Below are 23,572 nucleotides of genomic sequence, written 5' to 3'. Positions count from 1 at the left end.
CTATGCGAAGTGAACTTGGTAAGATCACACTTGATAAGACCTTTGAAGAAAGGGACACTTTGAATGACAAGATAGTGGTAAGTTTTTTAGTATTTTATCTTCAAAAGAAGAGTAATTATGATTAAAAAATATTTTACCATATACAAAATTCTAGTTGTTTTCGGTCTTTATATTGATTGTTTTAAGTTCTGCACTTTTCTTGCAGATGGCCATAAATGATGCTGCAAAAGACTGGGGATTGAAATGTCTTCGTTATGAAATAAGCCAGTGGGGCTGCTGTTCTGGTGACTTGTTGAGTATTACAAAAGCATTCATGGTTCTTCATTGCTGAATATATATTTTTCCTCTGCAGGAGATATATCTATCGAGTCCGGAGCCTAAAGGGTATAAAAATATACGGTATAAACCAAAAGGGGATAGCCAAACCCAATTTTTTTTTTCAATTGTCAGATCTGATCACCGAAAAATTAAAAGGTATAACGTGGGCTGATCCACGTTATACCTTCATTAATTTTTTCCCCAGCGTTTTACAAATACTTTGTAACGTTGCCTCTATTTAAATCATATTCGGCTATATTTTTAATAAAAAAAAATTATTGATTTTTTTAATTTTTAAAGCATATAGTTAATTTCAGTGATTAACTCAAATAAATATTTTAACACATGCAATAATTAAATATGTGTTATATATGCGAACAGAAATAAAAAATAAAATATAAGTTAAATAAACGTCACACATTAAATGAGTAGTAAATGTTAAATTACATACTAACTATTAAACGACACAAGATATGTTATATATTCTTGGAAGATTACATAAGGAAACAACAATCGTACAACTTAAGAAAAAAACATAAAAACCAACAAGCAATAATAACTACTGATTTCTGTCGGGGCAGCGATTCTTGTTATGACCTGTTTGCTTGCACGTACTACACTTTCTAGCCATGCGAGCAGGAGCTATATCAATTTCATTCCTCCTTCTAGTTGTAGTCCGCGCTCCTGAAGTTCGCTCGTATTCAGTGTTTGCAATTAAACTGAAGGGAGAAGGTGGCCAATATGCTTCATCACCCAACGGTGAAAAATTTCCACTATACGTTTGCTTGTAAAACCTGCAACTGTAGTACTTGCTAACATAGGTCTTTGGTTGAATTCCGCGGATATCACAAAATTTAATTGCATGTGAACATGGCATATGGTAGTTTCTCCACTTCCCATACGAACACTTTTTCCCTTCGGCAAAGACTTTATGGATATTTTCGCCCTTACCTTCGTGTGCAAATGTCAAAATTTCAAAGACCCCTTCAGTTGCATTGTATTGCTGTATGTCAGTATGCTTTAGGGACCTCTCCCAGTATTCATCAAACTTCTTTTCAACAGCGCGCGGCCAAAACTTTTTATCCGCAATCAACAAATCAGCAAGGGTGCTTCTCTCAACAAACCGATCAACAAGATTTTTAAACGTATAACGGACCATGGCAGTAACGGGAAATCCACGAGCTTTCTTCAATAAACCGTTGTAAGACTCGGAGACATTCGTTGTTGTTATACCTTATTTTAACCTAAGTCAAAATAGTTTATAACATTCCGGTAATTCCGGGGTTAATTAAAGTACGGGAGTTGCCACCTAATTATTTACGGTGAATTAGAGCACCTAAAGTTTATTAAAGTAATTATCTAAAGTTGATTTTATTTTAAAGTCTACGAAACCAAACGATTCTAGGTACGGGTTCAACTAACCTAGAGGGAAGGTACTAGACATCCTCTAAATTCCATTAATAATGGTTAATCCGACCGGACTCAAATTTAATTAGGCTAAGTGTAAATGTAGTATTATAGAAAAGAAAATAGTTTTGTAAGTATTGCTAAAGTTATAGATAAATATGTAAGAATGCTATTAAAATAGGGCTTGTAGAAATAATAATTTGTATAAAAAGGCTTAGTTATAAACTGAAAGACGCGGGATATGTAACGTTTTAAACATAGTTAAAAATAACTCAAAAGGGGAGGTCTTAACTAATTTTTTGTTTTGAGAGTACGAACAAGATAGGAATTTTCTTTCTCCTTTTTATTATGTTTATTAACTACGCCTAGCTAAAAGGTGCACGTGATTGATTCAAACTTGAAGAGTTGTTTATAAAATATATTTGAGTTCATATTTGTATATTAGTAATACCTTAAGATTTCCAATATAGTAAGAATGAAAACATAATTCAAAAATATGTGTCCGTGGCTTCACGCCTTTGAAAATCAATTGCTTTAATATAGATAAATGTTATAGGTACTATAAATTATTTAATACGAAAGAAGAAAATGAAACTATGGAATTAATTCTCAATTTTCCTTAAATTAGCTATTCATTATCAAAACTAAACCCCACTAATTTCGCTAAGGTTAATCTAAATTAAGAAATAAAAGTGTTAGTCATGCAATACAAATTAAATGCACACGCAAGAATATATAGAAGAGCAAACAAGTAAAGAACAAAATGGGACGACTAATGGACAATTAGCCAAATTCCATGGCCTTTGGTACAACCCGAACGTGGGAAAAGAAAGTGGCACACAGCAGCTGATGGCAAGCAGTGGCTTAGGAGCTTATGGCAGGCAGTTGCAAATGGAAAACAGTGGCGCACAACAGCCTGAGAGACGCGGCAATTTTCACAAAGAAACAGCGGCGATAAGCGATATCATCTCGTGAAGGTGACAGCAAGGTTGTCATTCAGTGGCGGTGTAGCCGAGTCTCAAAAGTGAGACTCTGTTCGTGGTGCAGTGAAGTCGGACGTCAAAGCCTCGAATCTACTCTCGTATTGACAGATTCGACACTCGAGTCAAAATTAAAGTACTTCTGTCGTAATTAAAGTTCTTTTGCCGAACAGCGACGAAAGTTGATCGAATTATGAAAACTTAACTTTTCAATACAAATCTCATAACAGAAAGTATTTTCTGATTTGAAAATGTTTAAGACCAGATTTTTTGAAAATGAAAGAAACTCAAGACTTTAGAAAATACCCATCTATCACCAAAAATCCCCCTAAAAATCCTCCCCTTTCGGCTATGACTCAAGGACGTATTTATAGGTGGAAGAAAGTGTTAGGGTTAACGATTTTTGAATTTCAAAATTCGCAAAAAATCCAAAAGGTCACGGGTTGAGATTCTTTTTTTTGGTTTTTCTCTGTGTAAAAGAGATTTCACAAGTTTTCTTGGCCTATTGTGTTGACCGTGTAGGTATTAACACGAAAAAGGGGGTAACAAAATCTGTGAGGGGAAAGGGGGACTGAGCTTTGCTGAAAACAGGAGGGAGATGAAAGGGATGGGAATGGTTGTGCGGAAATGGTATAGGCAAAACTGCCATGGTTGAAAGAATGGTCAAGGTTTGCTAAAATGGGGATGAGAGAAGCGTAAAGAGAGGGAGGCGAGAGGAGAGAAGAGGGCAGTGGGTGAAGGGAGAGAGGAAAGAGACGAAGAGAGAGGGATGAGAGAGAGAGTGCGGCTAGGTTTTGTTTAGGTAAGGTGAAGTGGATGAAAAAATGTTTAAGAGAAAGTGGGCCAGTCGGGTCGGGTCGTTGCGGGTATGGGCCGAATTATTTGAGTTGTTGGGCTGGCCGGGTATAAGGGTAATGGGTTGTTCCATTGGGCTGGTCTGTTGGGTGAATTGTGAAGGGTGATTTGCTAAATGGGCTGGCCGAATTATGTGGGTTACGGATTTATGGGCTTGATCATTTGGGTCATTAATTTGGCTGAAATTCCTCCTCCATATAAATTTCATTGGGCTTTTAACTTAATAACTAGTACAATATATATTATGATAATTAATGATTAATATGTAGAAAATAAAGACTTGATAAAATATAATTAATTTAACGAGCACAAAATCTGAAAATAAAATGATGACGAGCCATTAAAAAATTGTGATAAAGTAATGCTCGTAATGTTGATAGTGAAAATAATGAAAATGAAAGTAAAGATAGCAGTAAAATAAAAATAGTAGTGAAAAATAAAATATTTAGATTATTAATAAATTCAGAAACCCAAGGAAATAAATTGGAATAAAGGAGGGGCAAAATTGGGTGTCAACAGTTGTCATAGCCCCCCACCTATGATCGTTGTCCTTATGCAATGTCCATTTCTCCTCCGGAAGAGCTTTTAACCACAGATGCGCTGGAGGTGACATTGTTTTGATTTGTTCCATCCTCATTTTATACTTCTTCTTCTGGTGCTCTGTAGCCGCCAACCACATTAGCTTCTCAAGGTCACCGCTGAGTAACTTTTTATTGAAATTGCTTTTCAAATGCCGAATGCAAAACCTCTGGTGTGTGGATGGTGGTTGTAACCAATCATGTGTTTGGACACATTGCAAGATGCCCTGATGATGGTCAGAAATAAGTCTAATTCCTTGTCTCTCACGAACAATATGTCTCCACAACAACACAAGGAACCACGTCCAGGACTCAAAGCTCTCACGTGCAACAATAGCATATGCAAGTGGAAAAATGTTATTGTTCGCATCAATTCCAACAACAATTAGCAGTTTCATCTCATACTTACTGTACATATGAGTACCGTCTATTGAGATGACAGGCCTGCAACTTTTGAATCCATCCATGCTTGGTTTATAAGCCCAGAACAGAAACTTGAAGATATGTTCACCTTGCATTGTAGTTGATTAGTGCTCCCACTCAACAACGGTCCTCGGATTGAAATATTTTAAGGCAGCCATGTATCGGGGCAATGTCTTGAAAGAGGTTTCAAAATCACCAAATACCATTTCAATAGCTTTCTTACGCCCATTTTGTGTTTTTCTATAACTAGGAGTAAACGTATGCAATCCTTTTATTTTTTGCTGAACTGACTTAATATTGATGTATGGATCGACCATAATATATGGTATCAACGTAGTAGCAATTAGGTGACTGTTCAAATTGGAATGATCCTTTCTGTAATCGTCCGTGAGACAACTATGGTGGAGAACCGCTTTGCTTGCCTTCCACATACCACTTGAAATTTCTCTAAAACGAATCATCCACTCACATCCCAACATATGACGCTTGCAAATAACCCTCCAAATTTTACCTTTGGACTGATCACAAATGAACTCTTTCTTTTATTTGAGACAATATTGTCTCACTGCGCCTTTCATTTCCTGTTTGTTCTGAAATAACATACCTAATTGCATAATATAAGGAAAATTATCAACCCCTTAAAAATGGGCCAACAAATAAAAAGAATATTCATTGCCACCATACTAACCCGATCTGACAAATTCAAGTTTTTTACAATCCCAAAGTGCAGATCGAACTGGACTGTCATCTCTCATGAAGGCAAAATCATCCGGGCCTTCTTCTGTGTTATCCAAATGTGGAATCGCATTAGAATGGTAGCTAACGTTACCATCACTTCGAGTAGTAATGTCTTCATAAGAATAACCATCATCATCAGATGAGTGATCATCGTCTGTTTCTGTGTGATCTAATGGGATATCACTATCTGACTCATCGGAGTGATCATTAGCTACATCATTATTGCTCACAATTTGTGTGAGCTGAGTTAATACGGGGTTTTCTTCAAAATCGTTACACCTACAAACATAGGAAAATTCAAGGGGTTCAAATCTCAGAAACAATTAGTTAGAAGTCTCCTAGTTTAAGCGAAAAAAACATCGTTATATTTACCTTTCTGTAAATGACTCCACTTGAGTAGGGCGATATCGAATTATACTCCCGCCACCTAATTTACTTGTATCTGGAGCACTACTCGGTCCAGGAATATCACAGCTCTGCATAGTCCAACCAAAGTTATGTGACTGGCTACCAACTCCTACCATTGTTTCTTGTTGAAGTGTACCTCTTTGAAGCCCAATATTCATAGCGAGAAGATACGTAGTACCCCGAATATCAAACTCATCGTCAGTGGGTGCTTCAACATTAGTAGAGCGTTCAATAGTTGCATACATGTCAAGTGTCGCTATACTGATATGATTGCTAAATATATCAGGACTTCGAAGAAATAATGATAAGGAGTCATCGTCCGAAATAAGAGTTTCCTCGTAAATGGGAAATCCCCTAGCCGTAATTGATGTTGGATATCGTCCAGTGATAACCACTGAAAGGTTAGGATCAGATATGACCATTTTGCTTATGAAAACACGTTGTAGACGATCGTATTTGAGGGAAATTGGAAACCTTTGTACGGCTTCCGGACGACGGTTATATCTCACTGAACCTTCTTCGTACACAACTTCACCACCCCAATATAAATTAACTCTTACATAATTTTCCGCCATATTATTTTCAACAGAATACAAAAGTAAAAATTAATGGAGAATGCAAAAGAGAAGTTGAGAATTCGTTAAAAATGAAGTCTACAAGAGAGAAGTGGAGAATTCAGGGAGATATGTAGAAAATACAAATCTTAACTGGTATATAAAACAAATGATTCACGGACCTTTGAATGTCATAATCTGATGTTGAAAAAATATATTTACTGTTTGATTTTACGAATGCACGCTTGATTTGACGATTGCATGGCAGATTTGATCGGTTTTGTTTTTACAGCTGCATGCGTGATTTGACGACTGCAACGATTCTCTGGCGTAAAAAACAATTTCAAGAATCAATTATTGCAAGAATCAATTACCAATCAACAAAACATTTTGGAGCAAAAACCGTTGGCAGCCAACGTTTTTGCAACAAAATATGAATTGTTTTTCCATCCCCTTCAATTACTTGTTAGGATACTTCTCCTTTCCAGAATGCCTCTTCCTTTTATTGTTCTTTTTCGGAGCAGCATCTTCAATGACGTTTGCCCCTTCAATCGGTGAACTCTTACGGTACCTCTTCTCAGCGGTTTTGTTATCTTCCTCGATCTTGAGACGAATCACAAGATCCTCCAACTTCATTTCCTTTCTCTTGTGCTTAAGATAATTCTTGAAATCTTTCCATGAGGGTGGCAACTTCTCAATCATTGCAGCCACTTGGAATGCTTTATTCACTACCATACCTTCAGCAATAAGGTCATGGAAGATAAGTTGAAGCTCTTGAACTTGGGTTCCAACAATTTTTCGATCCACCATTTTGTAGTCTAGGAATTTGGCAACCACAAACTTCTTCAAGCAAGCATCTTCGGTTTTGTACTTCTTTTCGAGTGCAATCCACAATTCTTTGGAGGTCTCTACTGCACTGTAGACGTTGTACAAATCATCTTCTAAGGCACTCAAAATGTAGCCTTTACACAAAAAATCAGCCTGTTTCCAAGCCTTAGTAACCATGAACTTCTGGTTGTCAGGCATGTTGGCGGCAGGCACGAGAGGGTCCTCACTGGTGAACTTTTGCATACCAAGGGTGGTAAGCCAAAAGAACATTCTCTGCTGCCATCCTTTAAAGTTGGCACCGGTGAACTTCGCAGGTTTCTCAGCCGGTGGCACAGCGGTACAGGTTGTAGGAGTAACCACTGGTGCAATACCCACAGAGGGAGTTCCAGTCTCAATTGCCATTATTTCTTTGTCACTGTCAAATGGACAAACTGTTTTAGTTAATAAAACCAGAATAGCAATTAAATCACAAACTTAAACGATGAAGATTTTATTTCTTCAAATTGCAGTATAATTATGAACTTTGGTATTCCAACGAAGTTTTTATATCTTCGAGTCAGAATACTAATATTCATATGGAGTAGAAAACTACACAAGTTTTAATCTCCTTAAACAGAATACAGATTATATATTATATCTAATTTCCTTAAGATTGTTGGCAAAATAATCTGTATAAGTTTAAATAAAGTTTCAGAATGTATAAAGCACTTAGTAAAACCAGATTACACAATCTGTAACAACTTAAAACCAGTAAATTACAGAAACTGGAAAATGAACAGAAATAGTGTTGAAAAAATATTTTCAGAACATAATCGAGCCCACTTAGTTCAAAGTGTATCCTTAAGGAAATTATTCCCCTCACAGTACTCGAGGTTGATGGAATATCCCCTCCCAGGATAGAACGATTATCTTACCAGAAAAGTAGTACTCCAAATTCTGGTAGCGGCGAACCACTCAATGGAAGTATATCACACAGAAAAGAAAACTTTTAAGAAGAGTAGAAGAGTAAAGAATATCAGAAAGTTCGTAAGTAATAATCTGAATATTAACTGGAATTTATAGCCATTAATGCACTGGTTGGGAAAAGGTTTGCAGCTTTTCACTGCAACCTTTCAGAAAATAACGTTTTTTTAAAAAATAAAACGGAGGGAAATTTAAATTAATCCGGGAAGAAACGGGTCGCGGGTCAGACACGCGGATCCGGGTCAGGATCTGGAAATAATTAATTAATTAATTAATAATTAAATTAAAATTAAAATAATTTTGGTCCAAAAAGATTATCAATCAATCAGATCATTTGACCAAATCCAAAGCCGAGCGAGCGACGACGACGGCGCGAAGGGTCCTTTCCCCCTCAACCCTTTTAGCAACTAGAGAAGGTGTAATGTAATATATACACCTCTCTTTTTCCTATGTGGGACAGATGCTTTAACCAAAGCACAAGGGACCTTTTACATTCCCCAAAGCAAAAGGGACCTTTTACATTCCCTTTATTTTTCATCCCATCATTTCCCATTCACTAATATCAAAACCCAACAAATACTACAACTACTAGTATGAAAAATAAGTAGAATGATGCTACCTAGCTACCTACTAACCTTCTACCCTCATGTCCTCAGTAAGCTGGACCTACGTCACGTCCTGTCTAATCATCATCCGTGCGTATATATACTCAAATAATAAGAGTATATCTTTTATAATTATTTGCGTTCACAACTACATATAACTAATGAATATAAAAGAATATTAATTAACGATATATTAGATGCATGAAACTTTTTTTTATGCACGTTTTAGCTGAGAATCCATGCAGTCGTTAAATTTGTCATGTAATCGTAACATCAAGAATGCCATTGTTTTTGTTGTAAAACATTGTCAAGCAATCAAATGTAACCTTTATTTATTCTTGAAAGATTACATAACTATTGAGATTTGAGATAAATCGAATAATTAATAAAAATTTAATTTTTATAGTGTCCCTCCCCCCCCCCCCCCCCCCCCCCCCCCCCCCCCCCCCCCCCCCCCCCCGTGCCACACCGAGTTTGCCGGCGCTCTCGTTTTGATCTACGTTGGTGAACCTCCTCTTGTATCACACCCGCATCCTGTAAATGCCATAAAAAATAGAAGTTATTTTTGTATGATAAATTTTCTTAGCAATTACTTTGATTGTCGACGTAAAATCGGGCAGCATCTCTCATGTAACAAGGACTTCCTCCAATACCATATACCAACACAAACAACCAAAGCAACCAAGACAAAACACCACATAACAACCACAAGTCTCCAAAAACTTTGAATTAAAAGCTAACCTGTGGCTCTAAAGTCTGTACATCCGGCACAGGAATGTGTGAGGATCCAACATCAAATGCCATGGGAGACTATGCAAAATAAATAATATAGACACATAAGGTAGCCATTACATTAATGAAATTAAACAAGATACAAGCTATTTGAGTGGTTAGAATACTCACGTCGGTAAAACTCAGTCTCCTCCCAATTGAAGAGCTCTGTCCAGTGAATGCAGGTAAAGGCTGTCACACCCCATTTTAACTCGGGTAAGAGTTAAAGTTAGAAGTATGACGTATTGGAGATTCCTGTTTTTGTTTATTTGTTTTAAGGAGTCGCCACCTAATTATTTATGGTGAATTAGGACACCTAAAGTTTATTAAAGTTATTTTCTAAAGTTAGCTCTGTTTAAGGTCTGCGAAACTTAAGATTCTAGGTAAGGGTTCAATTAGTCTAAAGGGAAGGTATTAGGCACCCTTTAAGACCCATTAACAATGGTTAACCGACCGGACTTATGATTAGTTAGGCTAAGTGTAAATATATTATTATAGGAGAGGAAATAGCTTTGCAAAGTTGTAGATAACCATGTGAGAATGCTATTTAAAATAGAACTTGTATAAAAATAATAATTTGTATAAAAGAATATTTCTAATGTTATTTTTTGTAAACACGGCTTATAAATGTCGTCAAGGTTTTAAAACGAAAGTGTAATAGTGTTGTTTAAAATAATACTTATAGAAAATGTAATAATTTGCGTAAAAGAAGATTCTAAATGTTAAATGAGACTCAAAATATTGCTAAGACCTTAAATGAAAATATAGTAATGTTATTCGAAAAATAAGATTTTGTAGAAAATAGGGTAATTTACCTATGAATAATAGCCTTTTAAAAGATGAATTGTCAAATGTTATCTTTAGATAAAAATGATGTTATATGAATATGGTGGTATAGAAATGCCTAGACTTATGTTCTTAAATATGATGAAAAGTCCATAAGTTTCTTTCTATTTTTTATCACTCTTTATTTAAAACAATTTCGGCTAAAAATATGTATAATTAGACAAATCTTGAAAATGTTTATAAAATATGATTGGATTCCTATTTAACGATGTTTTGAAATTCATGAGATAGTAAGAATAAAAAAGATGATTCATTTAACAAAAAATATATATAATCATATTATTTGAAAATCAATTACTCGAATAAATGTTATAGGTACTATAAATGGTTTAGAAAATAGAAGTGAATGTAATTTGTGGATTTAACTATCCATTACTAAACTAAAAAAAACCTTAATGTTACTAAAGTTTATCTTAATTAACAAGCATAAATGTTAGTCATACAAACATGTTAAATGCACACAGAAATAAAAATGGAGGGATAGATATAATGTAAATGGGCTTGGCCCATTTGGATTGCTGTGATCCGTTTGCAGCTGGGCTTCGGCCCAGTAACAATTTTTATTTGTTGCTGCTGTTGTCACGCCTATTGGGCTTCGGCCCAGATTTTTATTCCCTTGTTTGGCTGCGAATTGGCTGCTACTATATGGGGGGCTGACTCGAGGAATGTTACGTTGGGCCTTTAGCCCAACACCGGATGCGGAAGATGACGAGTCCCTTGGACTCGCACTCGATAGTCATGCATTAAAACGAACGAAAAGAATTAGTATTCATTCGGGAAAATTAGCAAAAGCTAGATAACAAAACACTGGAAAGGCAAAACAAACATGCTGGAAGTCCAAACTAAGCATTTTTTATGAAAAAATAAATAATGAATCTCAGTGTGCTAAAGGGGAAAACTGATTATCAAGAATGACTTGGACGTAACATGTTCTTCAAATGTCAAACATAATACACACCCGAGTTTAAACATGGCAGATTTGAGACATACAGGACACCTATTAAGTTCAAGAGGGATATCATAGTACTCAGGTCGATTTTCAGTTCATGTTCTTCATATTGACAAAGCATAACACTAAGATCTATAGAAAAATATCATCACTACCAGTGGCTTACAAGGCCAGAATTAAAATATCAACACCTCTTAGTTCTATTTTTACAATCAGTTTCTCATTTACACCTCTTAGTTCTATTTTTACAATCAGTTTCTCATTTATCATGAACGTATAAAAAGAAAACAAGCATTGAATCACAGATAGAACACAGCAGCCCAATGTCATAGTAAAACAGTAGAGTAAGCAATAACAGTAATATCTCCTCCAAATAGGCACCAAAATAGAGAATCAATCCAGCCAAATATAGCAAACATTTGCTGCAAATTTGCAGCAGTCAAGTTAAACTAAAAGGGCAGTGTTTTCAGCCAATGGTACTTATCACAATTAACATATGTAGCTGTATAGGAAAACATACATCAGGAAAATGATTCGAGGAAAAGTGGACAGGATGATACTCAGTCTTTTAAATCTCGAAAGATGAATTTAAAGAAGATTTCAGCAGTTTATAAGACCATAAATGCCAGGCTAATATCGGATTGATTCATTCAACAATAATGACTCAAATTAAAAAAGGGACAGAGAGCAGGTTGCTGAGGACCAACAAAGGCAAATCAATTCAGAATATTGATGTAGAGCTAGGTGGAGTGTTTCCATGCACTAGAGACATAGAGGGAACAACTAAGGGTATAGGAAAATATACTTAGAGATAAGGGCCAAACAAGGCAAGTATAATTGTGACTGATTCAGCCACAACTCATCAGAATGGTCAGGAGGTGAATGAATGATAGGTCATAGCAAGATTTAAGAAGACAACACCAAAAGAATGACCTATGGTACTATAATGACTCTGCAGCAAATTAGATCTTAAGTATATCAACGAATGAGTGCAAAATTTAGTTTTTTTGTTAAGATGTTTGCAAATGACAAGCATACGTAGTCTGAACCAACCATCAATTGTTGAAAGGGCTGGATCAAACAGAATAGCAGAAAGGCAAACAGAATAGCAGTCCGAGATACAGTTCATAATACCACACAAGCAAAAGACATGCCCCCAAGTCAAGTTCTGTCATTCATTTGTTTGAAAAGACAAATAGGCAAATATTCAAATCTGATCCCTATATGAAGGTTTACAATACTTTCACATCTATGCGATTGGTTGGACTTTATCAATCTAGTAGCCATACAATAGGTCTCTTATAGGACATCATGTTGATCCAAGCTACTTTCATCTCACAACCCTTTAGAACATATGTGATCTTAACACTAATCTTAAAACATGCTTGTGTTGTAAACTGTGATTGATATGTTGATAGAACATTCACAACACATCCATGGGCAACCAAACAACAGATTTAACTAACCACTATGTAGACATGGACAAACATAGAGAAAAGTAATCACCAATTGTTCTAAGTATGAATATGTATCAGACCACACACATATCTGAGAAACCCAGAACTAAACCCAAAGGGATCAAGATACCTAGACAGATTACCAAAATTATGCATTAGACAAACACAGACAATGTTTCAGGGAATACACGTCAATTTATATGTTACTCATGGTGTCAACATACAAAGTCATATGAGATAAACAACCGAGATCAAGTCATACACAAGAGGTTTAAAGCTGGCAGTATAACAACAATATTCAGACCCAATGAACACAACCCTTGACTACCATAAATCAGAACATCAACACATAAACATCATTTAACTAACATAGCCAGCAAATAACTTAACAAACATCGTCGACTAAACAAAATTACCACTTAACTAATTACTCAGTTCAAACCCAATCAAATCAACTTGATAAATATAATTAAACACATTAAGCTTAAACTGATACTGAACTTAACAAAGCATAACTAGAAATCCAATAAAACAATAAACAGATAGGAAATTTACCTCTTGTGGTCGCAGTGAAGTGGGTGTCGACGGCGTCGAATCTACTCTCTCGTTATGAATAGATTAGGACTCGACCCCACTAAGATCCGAAAATCCCTGTCGTGGTTAAAGTTGACCGAGACAGATTGAATGTTTAACGATCTTAAAGTTAGACCGATAATCGAACGAGTGAAAGTCGTAAAACCTAAAGATTTCTGCAAAATTTGAGGCGATTAGAACTTGTGTTTTTGTAGGGGGATTTTCAGGTTCCAAAACTTTGTTGATTCGGGTTTCTTGCCGATCCCCCCCCTAAACGATTCAACTCCCCTGTTTTTTTATAGAATGGGGAGAGAGAGGAGCGGTGTGAGGTAAGGAATGATGAAGGAAGGGAATCGGGGAAAGGGCACGGCGTGGTCGGAAAAAAGGAGGATGAGCGGCGGTGGTGGGGTGAGTGAGACGAGGGAGATGAGGCGGAGAAAAGGGAGAGAAAAGTGGGGGACAAGGGTGAGTGGGGAGCGGAGAAGAAGGAGGGAAAGGGGGGTGAGTGGGAGCGGCGGCGAGGGAGCGGGAAAGGAGGAGAAGGGGAGAGGAAATGAAGAGCGGCGGAGGAGGAGGAAAAGGGGGTGAGTGGGAGCGGCGGTGAGGAATGAGGGGAAAATGAAGGGGAAACCCTAAAAGGGTTTCCCTTATTTTGCTGAAAATGAATTGGACCCGGTCCATTTGTGAACCGGGTCAAATTTTAGACTGGGTGTTTAAAAGAATGGACTAGTAAATTAAACATGGACTGATCTAAAAAATTGAGATAAAAAATATGGTGTAGTCCAAAAGTATTAGGAATTAATCGAACTTTGATTTGGGGTCCGGTAAGTCAAAATACGGACTGAGTGCAAGAAATAGTTTGGCTTCTAAATTTGAATAAGAGACACATTTTGATTAACGATGTACTAAGGGTGCCAGAATATCACCTGGTACGAAAAATGTGTAATTGTAAAAGACCCGGATAATAAAGTTATATCATGTTGCAATGACCGCGCAATAAAAACGCTATCATTTAAATGTGCGAAATAAATGCGATGTGTATGCGGAAGTTGGTAGAACGTTGAGAAATGCAAGTTTCAATAATACTAAATAATAGTAGCAAATAAATAGCGGTAGTAATACTGCTAAATAACAATGATAATGGTAATAATGATAATGTTGATGATAATGGTGATAACAAATAACGCTGATAATAATGATTAGTAATTAATAATAATAATGATAATGATAATGATAATGGAAATAACAAGAAATAATAATTAATGACAAAAAATGATAATTTAATAATAATAATAATAATAATAATAACAATAATAATAATAATGATAATAATAAACTGCAGAAGAATAAATAAAACGTGGGTGTTAATAAAAGACTAATAATTATAGTAAAACTTAAATGCATATTTTTTAATTTCTCGAAATACCAGAAGTATAAATAGGTATTTCGGAGGAGATGCGGGACAAAATTAGGTGTCAACAAAGGCCCCTCAGTCATCCCATAAGAGCTGCTTGTCTGAACACTATACTGTTGGGCCATAACTGCGAGGCTAATAGGCTCAGACGATGCGAATGCCTGAAAAGGCCCCTCGCTTCTGATTACCGCTGATGATTGAACCTCGAGAGCAGACGTCGATGAGCTAGACGTAAAATCTATTATTGGGTAATATGCATCATCAGCTGCAGGCATCATTGAGCTGGGCATATCTTGATCAAAACGAACCTCTTCCTCATCAACCAACTGGTGATCCACGGGACCTCGACCCCGTCTGTTACCTGATTGGCGTCCTCTACCATGCACCGCAGGTCTTGGTACATTAGGACGTTAATGACGAAGCACTTGCACAGTAGGCGGCTCAACATACTCTGCCGGTGGTGTATAATTGGGGGCGAAACTCAACATCGTCCCCAGAGAGGCAGCAGCCATGGACTCTGTATTAATGTGGCTAAACATCTCTGTTATTTCCTTCACTTCATTAGACTTGGTTGGATCTTGGATAGTCTGCTGAGCCAACCTGTACGATTCTTGATGTCCTAAAGCCTAAAAAAAAAATTGCAAGATTTGATAGTGGTCTAAGACATATATAAAGACATCAAACATCTAATGCAATGTAATGTACGTACCAGTGCCTCATGCTTGCCTGCCATGTGTTGGTATCCTCTATCCACTTTATGCGCAGGATTTCCTATGAAAGTGTGCGAGTGACGTCGATACCAACAGAAATACTCTGATAATGACTCTGGGTCTTGAGTTTCATACTCGGCCAGAATTACCCTTTGTCGACGATTTTCCCACAAAAAGTCCGTTTGTGTAAAATTTTGTTGATCCTCCACTGTTATAGCATACCGCTTGTCACGTTTGTAATGAAAAGGATCAATCTCAGCATATGGTCCCGAAATATGTTGCTTCCTACCGAACTGTCTGAGAACGCGGTCTACCGTGTGCCACTCTCGATAGATCCCACAAATAAGGGGAACTTGCGCCATCCAAATAACTCGGCCACGCTGACACCACTCAGGGAGTCCATTAATGATGGCCTCTGAATAAGGCTGCCACACAAACTACGATAGAAAGAACATAAAATTACATGATAATAAAATAAATAAATTACACATAAGCGTAACTATTATATCAAAACGCCATTAACAACCATAATTATGATAAAATACCTGACCATCTGTTAGGTTGTCCAATACATCCCTACATATGCTACCCAACACGTGCCTCATTTTCGCGAGCTTTACGATGAGTCCACTTTCGTGCAAGAGCCGTGTGTGGCTGAAGGGCCCTGGATGGTGGCTGCATCGGTATAATTCGCTCCCAAGCCCAAACCTATATTAAAAATTTAAAATAAATACATAAAAACCTTATAACTATCAAATAGGACAACCAAATAACATTATATAATTTTAAAGGTCACGTACCTGCAATAAGGAAATGAATCCACACACATCCTTGGCTTTCCTCAACGAAGCGCGGCATAAACAAGTATACAAATATGACAATGCAGCTGCTCCCCAAGCTTGTCTACTCATTGCTCTAAGGTCACGCATGTCAAGCAAATAGTCTAAATTAAGTAAGTCACCGGACTTATCCGGAAATATCGTGCCGCCACAAAGCCATAGCAAGTACAAACTAACCCGCTGTTGCACATCAATTTCTGGGGTCTGATCTGTAATGTCATCTAAGCCTCTAATATATTCAATTAATTTATTTACTTCTAACCTACTAACACCATTAAAACAATCCAGACCGGGTGCCCAACCAGTAAGCTCATGGATCAATTGTTGCCACCCAACAATACCTATATTTCTAGCATTAAGATCATTCAAGGGATTACCATCAACAACCAAGCCAAACATGAGCTCAATATCTTGTAATGTGATGGTCGTCTCACTTGTACGCAGATGAAAGGTGTACGTCTCAGGACGCCATCTCTCTATAAGTGCAGTGATGACTGCCCAATCATATGATACACATCCTACCTCTACTACTCTCCTAAATCCACACAGGCCAAAGTAGTCAAGGATGCGAGGATGAAAAGGATGACGCCTCACGTGCTTTCAAAATTCGGTATCCGCGCGACGAGGAAACAAGCATCCGGTCGGTCCTCTCAAGGCACCATTCCACACAGCCTGTGATCGATGCTTCTCGTGGAGTGTTAACACATCGTACACTTCTGGCCCCGGATGTACGCATACCCGTGGAAACTCCATACCTTAGATAAAAAATAAAAAAAAAGTCCAGATCAAGCCATTTGGAGTAACTTACTATTAAAAAAATATATATTATTCCAATTTTAGTAGAACAAATATGCACTGGTTAGATAAAGTCAACTTCCATACGCCTTATTTAGAAACCACTGATAGTGGACCACATTAATACCTATAAGGTATAGAGAAAATAATTGTCCACTCACTTAGACTTAGGTCTCATATAATAAAGCATTATCATGACATTTTAAATATATATTTTTTGGGCTACTGATGCATCAATTAAGTTTCACTTTTCTGGCTATATAAATATCACATTAAAGGTACAATGAAAAACAATTAGTTATTCAGATCTTTTATATAACAATCCACAAAAATAACAGTAACATAACAACAAATTTCTTCAAAAGTGCTACTAAACAAATCGGACCTTTTATATAATAATGCTTCTAACAATCATATCTTAAGTTCAAATTAAAATAACACAAATAACACAAACATATATCTTATACGTATTAAAATAACACAAATAAAAAATAACAATTAAGATATATAAGACAAACAGATATCTACATCTACTATAAATATACAATATTATATGAGTTAGAAAAAATACCTTAATTTAAATAGCAACAAAAGATAAAGATGAAGAAGTTGCTCCAAAAATTAGACTGTAATGCAGGGTTTAAAAAGAAAATAAATAGAGGAGAAGGAAAAGGAGAAGGAGATGGAGAGGTTCTGTAACTTCAAAAATGGAGGAAGAGGCGGAGGAGAAAGAGCTGAAAATTTAGGGCAACAAATGAGAGTGAGTCGTGGACAGTACCACGCTTTACAAATATATGTTGTATAACGTGGATCAATCCACGTTATACCGTTTAAATTATTTTTTTTTTAATTTTTCGGTGATCAGATCTGACAATTGAAAAAAAAAATTGGGGTATAATGTGGACCAGTCCACGTTATACCCGTTTTGGTATGTAAATTTTTGGCTACCCCTTTTGATTTATATCGTGTATTTTTATACCTTTTAGGCTCCGGACTCTATATCTATCCCTCCTGGGGTTAGGGGGGCAGCTATGGAGATGCAGGCTGAAGCAGAACGTAAAAAAAGGGCTCAAGTTCTTGAGTCAGAAGGTAACTGTTGCTCACCCTGATTTGAACAATGTGAAGAAATTCAATGTGCCATATGTATGACATTTTTCCTTATTAAAATTGATGTATTGTCACGTACAACAGGAGAGAGGCAGGCAAATATAAACATCGCTGATGGGAGGAAGAGCTCGGTGATCCTTGCCTCCGAAGCTGCAAAGATGGATCAGGTCAACAGAGCACAAGGTTAGTAAAGTTGTTGCCCTGTGAAACCATGTGTCAAATCAAACTAGTTTTATCTTCCTCACCCATACTCTCTCCCTCTTCGATGAATTAGGTGAAGCTGAAGCCATACTCTCAAGAGCACAAGCTACAGCAAAAGGAATTGCCTTAGGTGCCGTTTGACCATAAAAATTATTCACTTTTTTCCGGAATTTTTTTTCACTTTTTTAACTTTTGGGTGTTTGGCCAAACACAACTCCAACTTCAAAAATTCCAAAAAAAAGTGAATTTGTTTTTGTTATCTATGGCCAAACGCCTACTTAGTGTCATGAACGCTTAAAGAGCATGGAGGTGCAGAGGTGAAATCCTTGAATTCATGCCCAAAGTCTTGTTCCTATGACATGTAACAAGATTTTGGAGAAAGATATGCTTCACTAAATACATCAACTTGGATTTGTAATATTACCTTTGATTGCATTGATCTATTGGACTTTGTAGGCAGCAAGCTTGAGGATTGCAGAGCAGTACATCCAAGCTTTCAGTAACATTGCAAAGGAGGTGAAGCATAATAGATACCATCTAATTTAGTCCAACGTCATGCATTACTGTTTTGCTAATCGTTTTTATTTTCTGTGTTTCCCTTTTCAATTTTATAGGGCACAACACTGTTACTTCCTATAAATGCTTCTGATCCTGCCAGTATGGTGGCTCAAGCTATATATATATATATATATACACATACACAAAAACTTAACGAGCAAGAACGCAAGGGTTGAGCTTCCAGAGGCCTCTCAAGCTGAACTGAAGCAGATTGATTCATATGCAGTAATCAATAATGACCACTCAATTTTGGATGAATATACTGATGAAGATGACGAGAAGGATCGCTAATTGCTTTGTCAGACTCATCTATAGAGTAGCTTTATTTTTTTACTTGGCCATTAGGGATTATTTAGCTTTACATACATCTATAGTCTGAGTAGCTCTGGTCAATGATAGGATGCCTATTCTTTTCACATGGCCGGACTTGCTTCCACACCATTGTTCCGGTGATTGTGTAGCTGAGAATGGATGCAAAATTACAGGGTTTCGAGAACTTTGTTCCAGCTCTTTCTGATAAGCTTTTGACATCTGATTTTTGCATTTTATACTTGAGAAAATATACTAAGCAAAGTATCAGGAAACATAAGAAGAAAACCAAGCTTTTCAACTTATACCTATGAAAACGAAAGAATCGTCTGATTAATCCCTCAAGTGTACCTCCCTCATATGATTGTGAGAAAATACTTGCATCATTTAATGGTGGTTGACATGAGAGCTTATCATGTAGTAGGCTAGTAGCTTAAGAACCACGTCCTCCACCCCCCCCCCCCCCCCCCCTCCCCAACCAAAAAAAAAAAAAAAACCACCCAGCAACCAAAAGAAGAAAGGAAAAGCACAAAGGGAGGAGATCAGCAGACTCCTGACTCCGATCCTCCAGCAAGGAAAAGAAATTGCATTTGTAGATCTAAATCTTCCTAACAGCGGCCTTGATATATACATATACTGCAAAGATTATCTTTATCACTCTTTAACTTTTTAGTCTGAACAAGCAATAAGTACAGAGCACAAAAATATCTGATCAAATATTTCTCTAGCTGTGGAGCACACGAAACAGAGATCACTCATCCAAAAAAAAAAAAAAAAAAGAGAAATATTCAATGCAAGCTGAAAAGAGATGAAAAAATGGTATGTTGGATGGGTTGGGTCCATTTGCTCATCCAATCTTGGCCTAAGCATACTTTGGACATGTTAAGCATGACTCTTATATTAACTTAACCCGTGCCTGCCCAAATCAATCAACGTACCCATTAGAAACTTCCAGAAGATTCTTATTCATAAAGATCCCCACCCCCGGACGACATGCTTTCTTGAAGTCTAACAAGGGATTTGTTGCTTTCCCTCTGCAGTTACAGTAAGAACTAGCTGATAAGTAGCTACTAGGGGGATTCTTGAAGTCTAGCAAGGGAGCATTTGTTGCTTTCCCTCTGAAGTTATAGTAAGAACTAGCTGATAACAAACTAAAAGGGCGATATAATGCTGCTACTGATTGACATGTCCAGTATCCATCTTAGATTGAGAATCTTACAGCAAAAAATCTCTACTTTATCAATTTTCTTAAGTAATCAAACTCGTACTTTTGGATAACCGTGGTATCCGGGCCAGCTTGCACGCACCTCGACTAATTCGAGGGGATACCTGTACCTCCCACCAGCAACAGGTACCATGTAACTCTATTCACCAAGGCTAGAACGTATGGGAAGAAACCACCTAGTGTTTTTTTCTCTGTTGGGATTTGAACCTGAGACCTCACGGTTCTCCTCCCACTTCATTGACCACTAGGCTTTACTATCTTTCAGCAAAATGAAGAAGTTTAGTTACTTATAAACACAATCCATCCATTGAGGCTCTTTATCAAATTGTTTATCTGGTGAAACAAAGACAATTAAGCTAGAAATTAAAAGAATTAAGGAAAACCAAGATGCAAAATATCCAAATCTCCAACAATCAGCAATAAACAATGAAACAAATCTGAAACCAACCGTGGAATTTCGTTCATATATACAGCAAATACAAGTGTATACCCAATAAAAATGTATGTAAAAAATCATACTATCAGATCTAACCTCTATCACCGTATCACATACATAAACAATCAACTTGACAGAACCAAGAAGCCAAAGAAAAAAAAAAGACTTGGTCAACTAAAGAAGTCCAAACAGTAAATAAATACCAAGAAATATTAACCAAACAATATGAAGCAAAAGAAGGGCTTGACCCGGAACGGCTCCTGACCCGGAATTTCCAACACTACAAGGTCCTAATTTGGCAACACGCACACCAGCACAGTGTGCATCGGGGCAACCACACCAGTAGGTCACTCCATCTACACCACAAACCGGGTCGGGTCGGAAACAGTTTATGGGGCAAGAATCCGTTGGATATGGTGTTCTTGGGCACTTATCTTCGTCGTCTTGATGGGATGGTAGTGGATTTAAACCGTGTGTGCATACAGTAATTGAGAAAAAAATTACAGCAAATAGCAGAATTTGGAGATGAAATTGGGATATTCTCAACTTGGATTTCATTGTTTTTTTTTCAAGAATTGATGATATAAAGAAACCCTAATTGAGGAAATTGTAAACCCTAGAAAGGATTGAAATTAGGGGTTTTATGCTGACTAAAAGGGGAGAAGTTTCTTCCTTTATCTTCCTTCTTATGACTTTGTCCAACTGCAGACTAATCTTTGGAGGCTGTTGATTACTTGTATTCTCACTGTAAAATATTTAAAAGTATTGTTGCACTTTAGAAAATTAAATAATACTGCCTTAGTTTTAATTTGTATGAGCCCGTTTGGATTGACTTATAAGTTGTTTATAAGTTGTTTTCAGCTTTTTTGAGTGTTTGGCTGGTCAGCTTAAAGTCATTTTGTGCTTAAAATAAGTTCAAAAAAAATAATTGAGCTCATTTGACTTAGCTTATCTAAAGCAGCTTATAAGCTAAAAACAGTTTATAAGCAAAAAAAAAAAAAAAAAATTAAACTACCCCAACTTATTTTTCTATGTCTGGTTTTGAAGAAAGTAAACAGTATTTTGAATCTTACATCTTAAACTAAAGCTATGTTAAATATACCAAAATAATCTTTAATTTTGTGATTTTAAATGTATAAGTTGGAATTAAGAAGTAGTCACAAATGAAATAGACAATCATTTTTAAACAGAATAAAAAATAAAGTAAGATAAATAAATTGAGCTATTATTGGTTAATTATTTTGGTGGGCCAACAAACGTGGAATTTTTCCAATTTTATTTTCTTTTTTGATACGCTAGCTTTGGTGCCTTTGAATTGGTTTAGTTTTATGCATTGACAGACTTGTCTAGGCTGGTATTTTCCATGGAACAGTGGATGGCCTTGCCATGTGAGTTGTGAGTTTTGACATTAATGGAATTCTGATAGTTTTGTGGTTCAAGCTGATTCATAGTTTTTTTTTCCAATTTAAGGAAATGGATGATGTTTTAGTTTTGTATTTGGGTTTTTTCAAGGAACCACATGTGGGGTGGTGGCTATCCATATATACAAGCCAACCACAACAAATAACCTAATCATTTTAGTCCATGTTCCATGGAACGTAGACTCAATCCATACTAGACTTTGGATATTTATTTTCAATAAAAAATGGGTATTTGTACAATTTGCACGTATATTAACTATTTCATTGAGTACCTGTTATATCTTACTATAAATAGATATTCCCAATTGAATCGATGGCAAATGCCTCTCAGATAACGACCCGCCGAAATTAGGTTAAATGGAAAAAAAAAATACCGATTGCCTTTTATTTCTACACAAAAAGAGATGACGTTCCAAGCACTCCTACCAAATTCCTAAAGTATTCACTTTGCATCTTCCAACTTCTTCATCTTGGATGTGAACAACAATCTGTAAGTTGTTCCAAAAGAAATTTCAAGGATGTAAACCCATGAGGAAATCCAAATTTATCGCATTAACTATGCACCATCAAATCCCATAGTTTATTGTTTGTATCCACCAAACACTTTTGGAAGAAGATATCTCTATCTCTAAAACATAAACAACCAATTGTGCATGTATCCACTCTTTTAGAAAGCATTATGCCAGTGATGTCATTATTGCATGAATGATTGCACCGAGACGGAGACTTATCTGGAAGAACGATATATTTAGCTAACTCCAGCTAGTTTGAGATTAAGGAATTAATATTGTAATTATTGTTATTGGTATGATTGTTTCAATATAGTTTGCCACGCTATATTTGTCAACACTTATGTGGCACAACACCAAATCGCAAGCAACACCATAAACTGGCGGAAAAAAATATCGTTACATTTTTGCAAGAAGTTAATGAATTTGTGTGAGATTACGTAGACATGCATGACTAGCATTTTAAGTTTTTAACACAAGGAACGTTTATATATACATGCATTTCCACATTTGCGAAACGTAGGTTTCAAGATGTTCTTCCCTTATGTCTAATATATCGTTAATTAATATTCTTTTATATTCATTAGTTATATGTAGTTGGAAAACCAAGAAAATTGTCTTGTACTTAGCTTATTCCTAAAGTTTTGTTAAACAAGTTTAATATTAGCTCAAACCGCGGGATGTAACTAACAAAATTCTCAACTTACAAACTACGCAATTCTACAAAATGTTGAATTAAGTACAACTTTGTGAACGCAAATAATTATAAAAGATATACTCTTATTATTTGAGTAT

General features: G+C 36.4%; 2 protein-coding genes across 3 annotated transcripts; one reads left to right on the top strand and one right to left on the bottom strand.

Annotated features, from left to right (window-relative positions):
* Positions 1 to 14,723: 14,723 nt before the first annotated feature.
* Positions 14,724 to 16,966, bottom strand: LOC132626027 (serine/threonine-protein phosphatase 7 long form homolog). The gene is made up of 4 exons (XM_060340740.1): positions 16,178 to 16,966; positions 15,923 to 16,085; positions 15,377 to 15,814; positions 14,724 to 15,293 (listed from the first exon to the last, which is right to left on the bottom strand). The coding sequence occupies exons 1-4, from the start codon at positions 16,204 to 16,206 to the stop codon at positions 15,078 to 15,080; spliced, it is 846 nt and encodes a 281-aa protein (XP_060196723.1). The 5' UTR covers positions 16,207 to 16,966; the 3' UTR covers positions 14,724 to 15,077.
* Positions 16,967 to 17,753: 787 nt separating this feature from the next.
* Positions 17,754 to 19,604, top strand: LOC132602935 (uncharacterized). Of its 2 annotated transcripts, XR_009567898.1 has the most exons (4): positions 17,754 to 18,100; positions 18,203 to 18,301; positions 18,393 to 18,835; positions 18,934 to 19,604. XR_009567898.1 is itself a non-coding variant. In XM_060315764.1 (3 exons), exons 1-3 carry the CDS (start codon positions 18,043 to 18,045, stop codon positions 18,458 to 18,460), a joined length of 225 nt encoding a protein of 74 aa, XP_060171747.1. In that variant the 5' UTR covers positions 17,754 to 18,042; the 3' UTR covers positions 18,461 to 18,925. The 2 variants fall into 2 exon arrangements, 1 of the variants encoding a protein (XP_060171747.1); XM_060315764.1 differs by lacking the exon at positions 18,934 to 19,604 and having other exon boundaries at positions 18,393 to 18,925.
* The last annotated feature ends 3,968 nt before the right edge of the window (positions 19,605 to 23,572 follow it).

Source organism: Lycium barbarum, chromosome 1 (assembly GCF_019175385.1).
Source record: "Lycium barbarum isolate Lr01 chromosome 1, ASM1917538v2, whole genome shotgun sequence".
Classification (NCBI taxonomy): Eukaryota; Viridiplantae; Streptophyta; class Magnoliopsida; order Solanales; family Solanaceae; genus Lycium; species Lycium barbarum.
The sequence above is the reverse complement of the archived record's forward strand: the minus strand, read 5'-3'. Positions and strand labels throughout refer to the sequence as shown.

Bases quoted from the DNA above. Each gene is read 5' to 3' on its own strand.
- LOC132626027 (XM_060340740.1), bottom strand. From the start codon at position 16,206: ATGTGTGTGGATTCATTTCCTTATTGCAG. The intron at 15,815-15,922 runs GTATTTTATCAT...TTTCTATCGTAG, and splicing joins ACAACCTAACAGATGGTCAG to TTTGTGTGGCAGCCTTATTC. The intron at 15,294-15,376 runs GTACGTACATTA...TTTTTTTTTTAG, and splicing joins CAGGCAAGCATGAGGCACTG to GCTTTAGGACATCAAGAATC.
- LOC132602935 (XM_060315764.1), top strand. From the start codon at position 18,043: ATGGAGATGCAGGCTGAAGCAGAACGTAAAAAAAGGGCTCAAGTTCTT. The intron at 18,101-18,202 runs GTAACTGTTGCT...CACGTACAACAG, and splicing joins TCAAGTTCTTGAGTCAGAAG to GAGAGAGGCAGGCAAATATA. The intron at 18,302-18,392 runs GTTAGTAAAGTT...TCGATGAATTAG, and splicing joins TCAGGTCAACAGAGCACAAG to GTGAAGCTGAAGCCATACTC.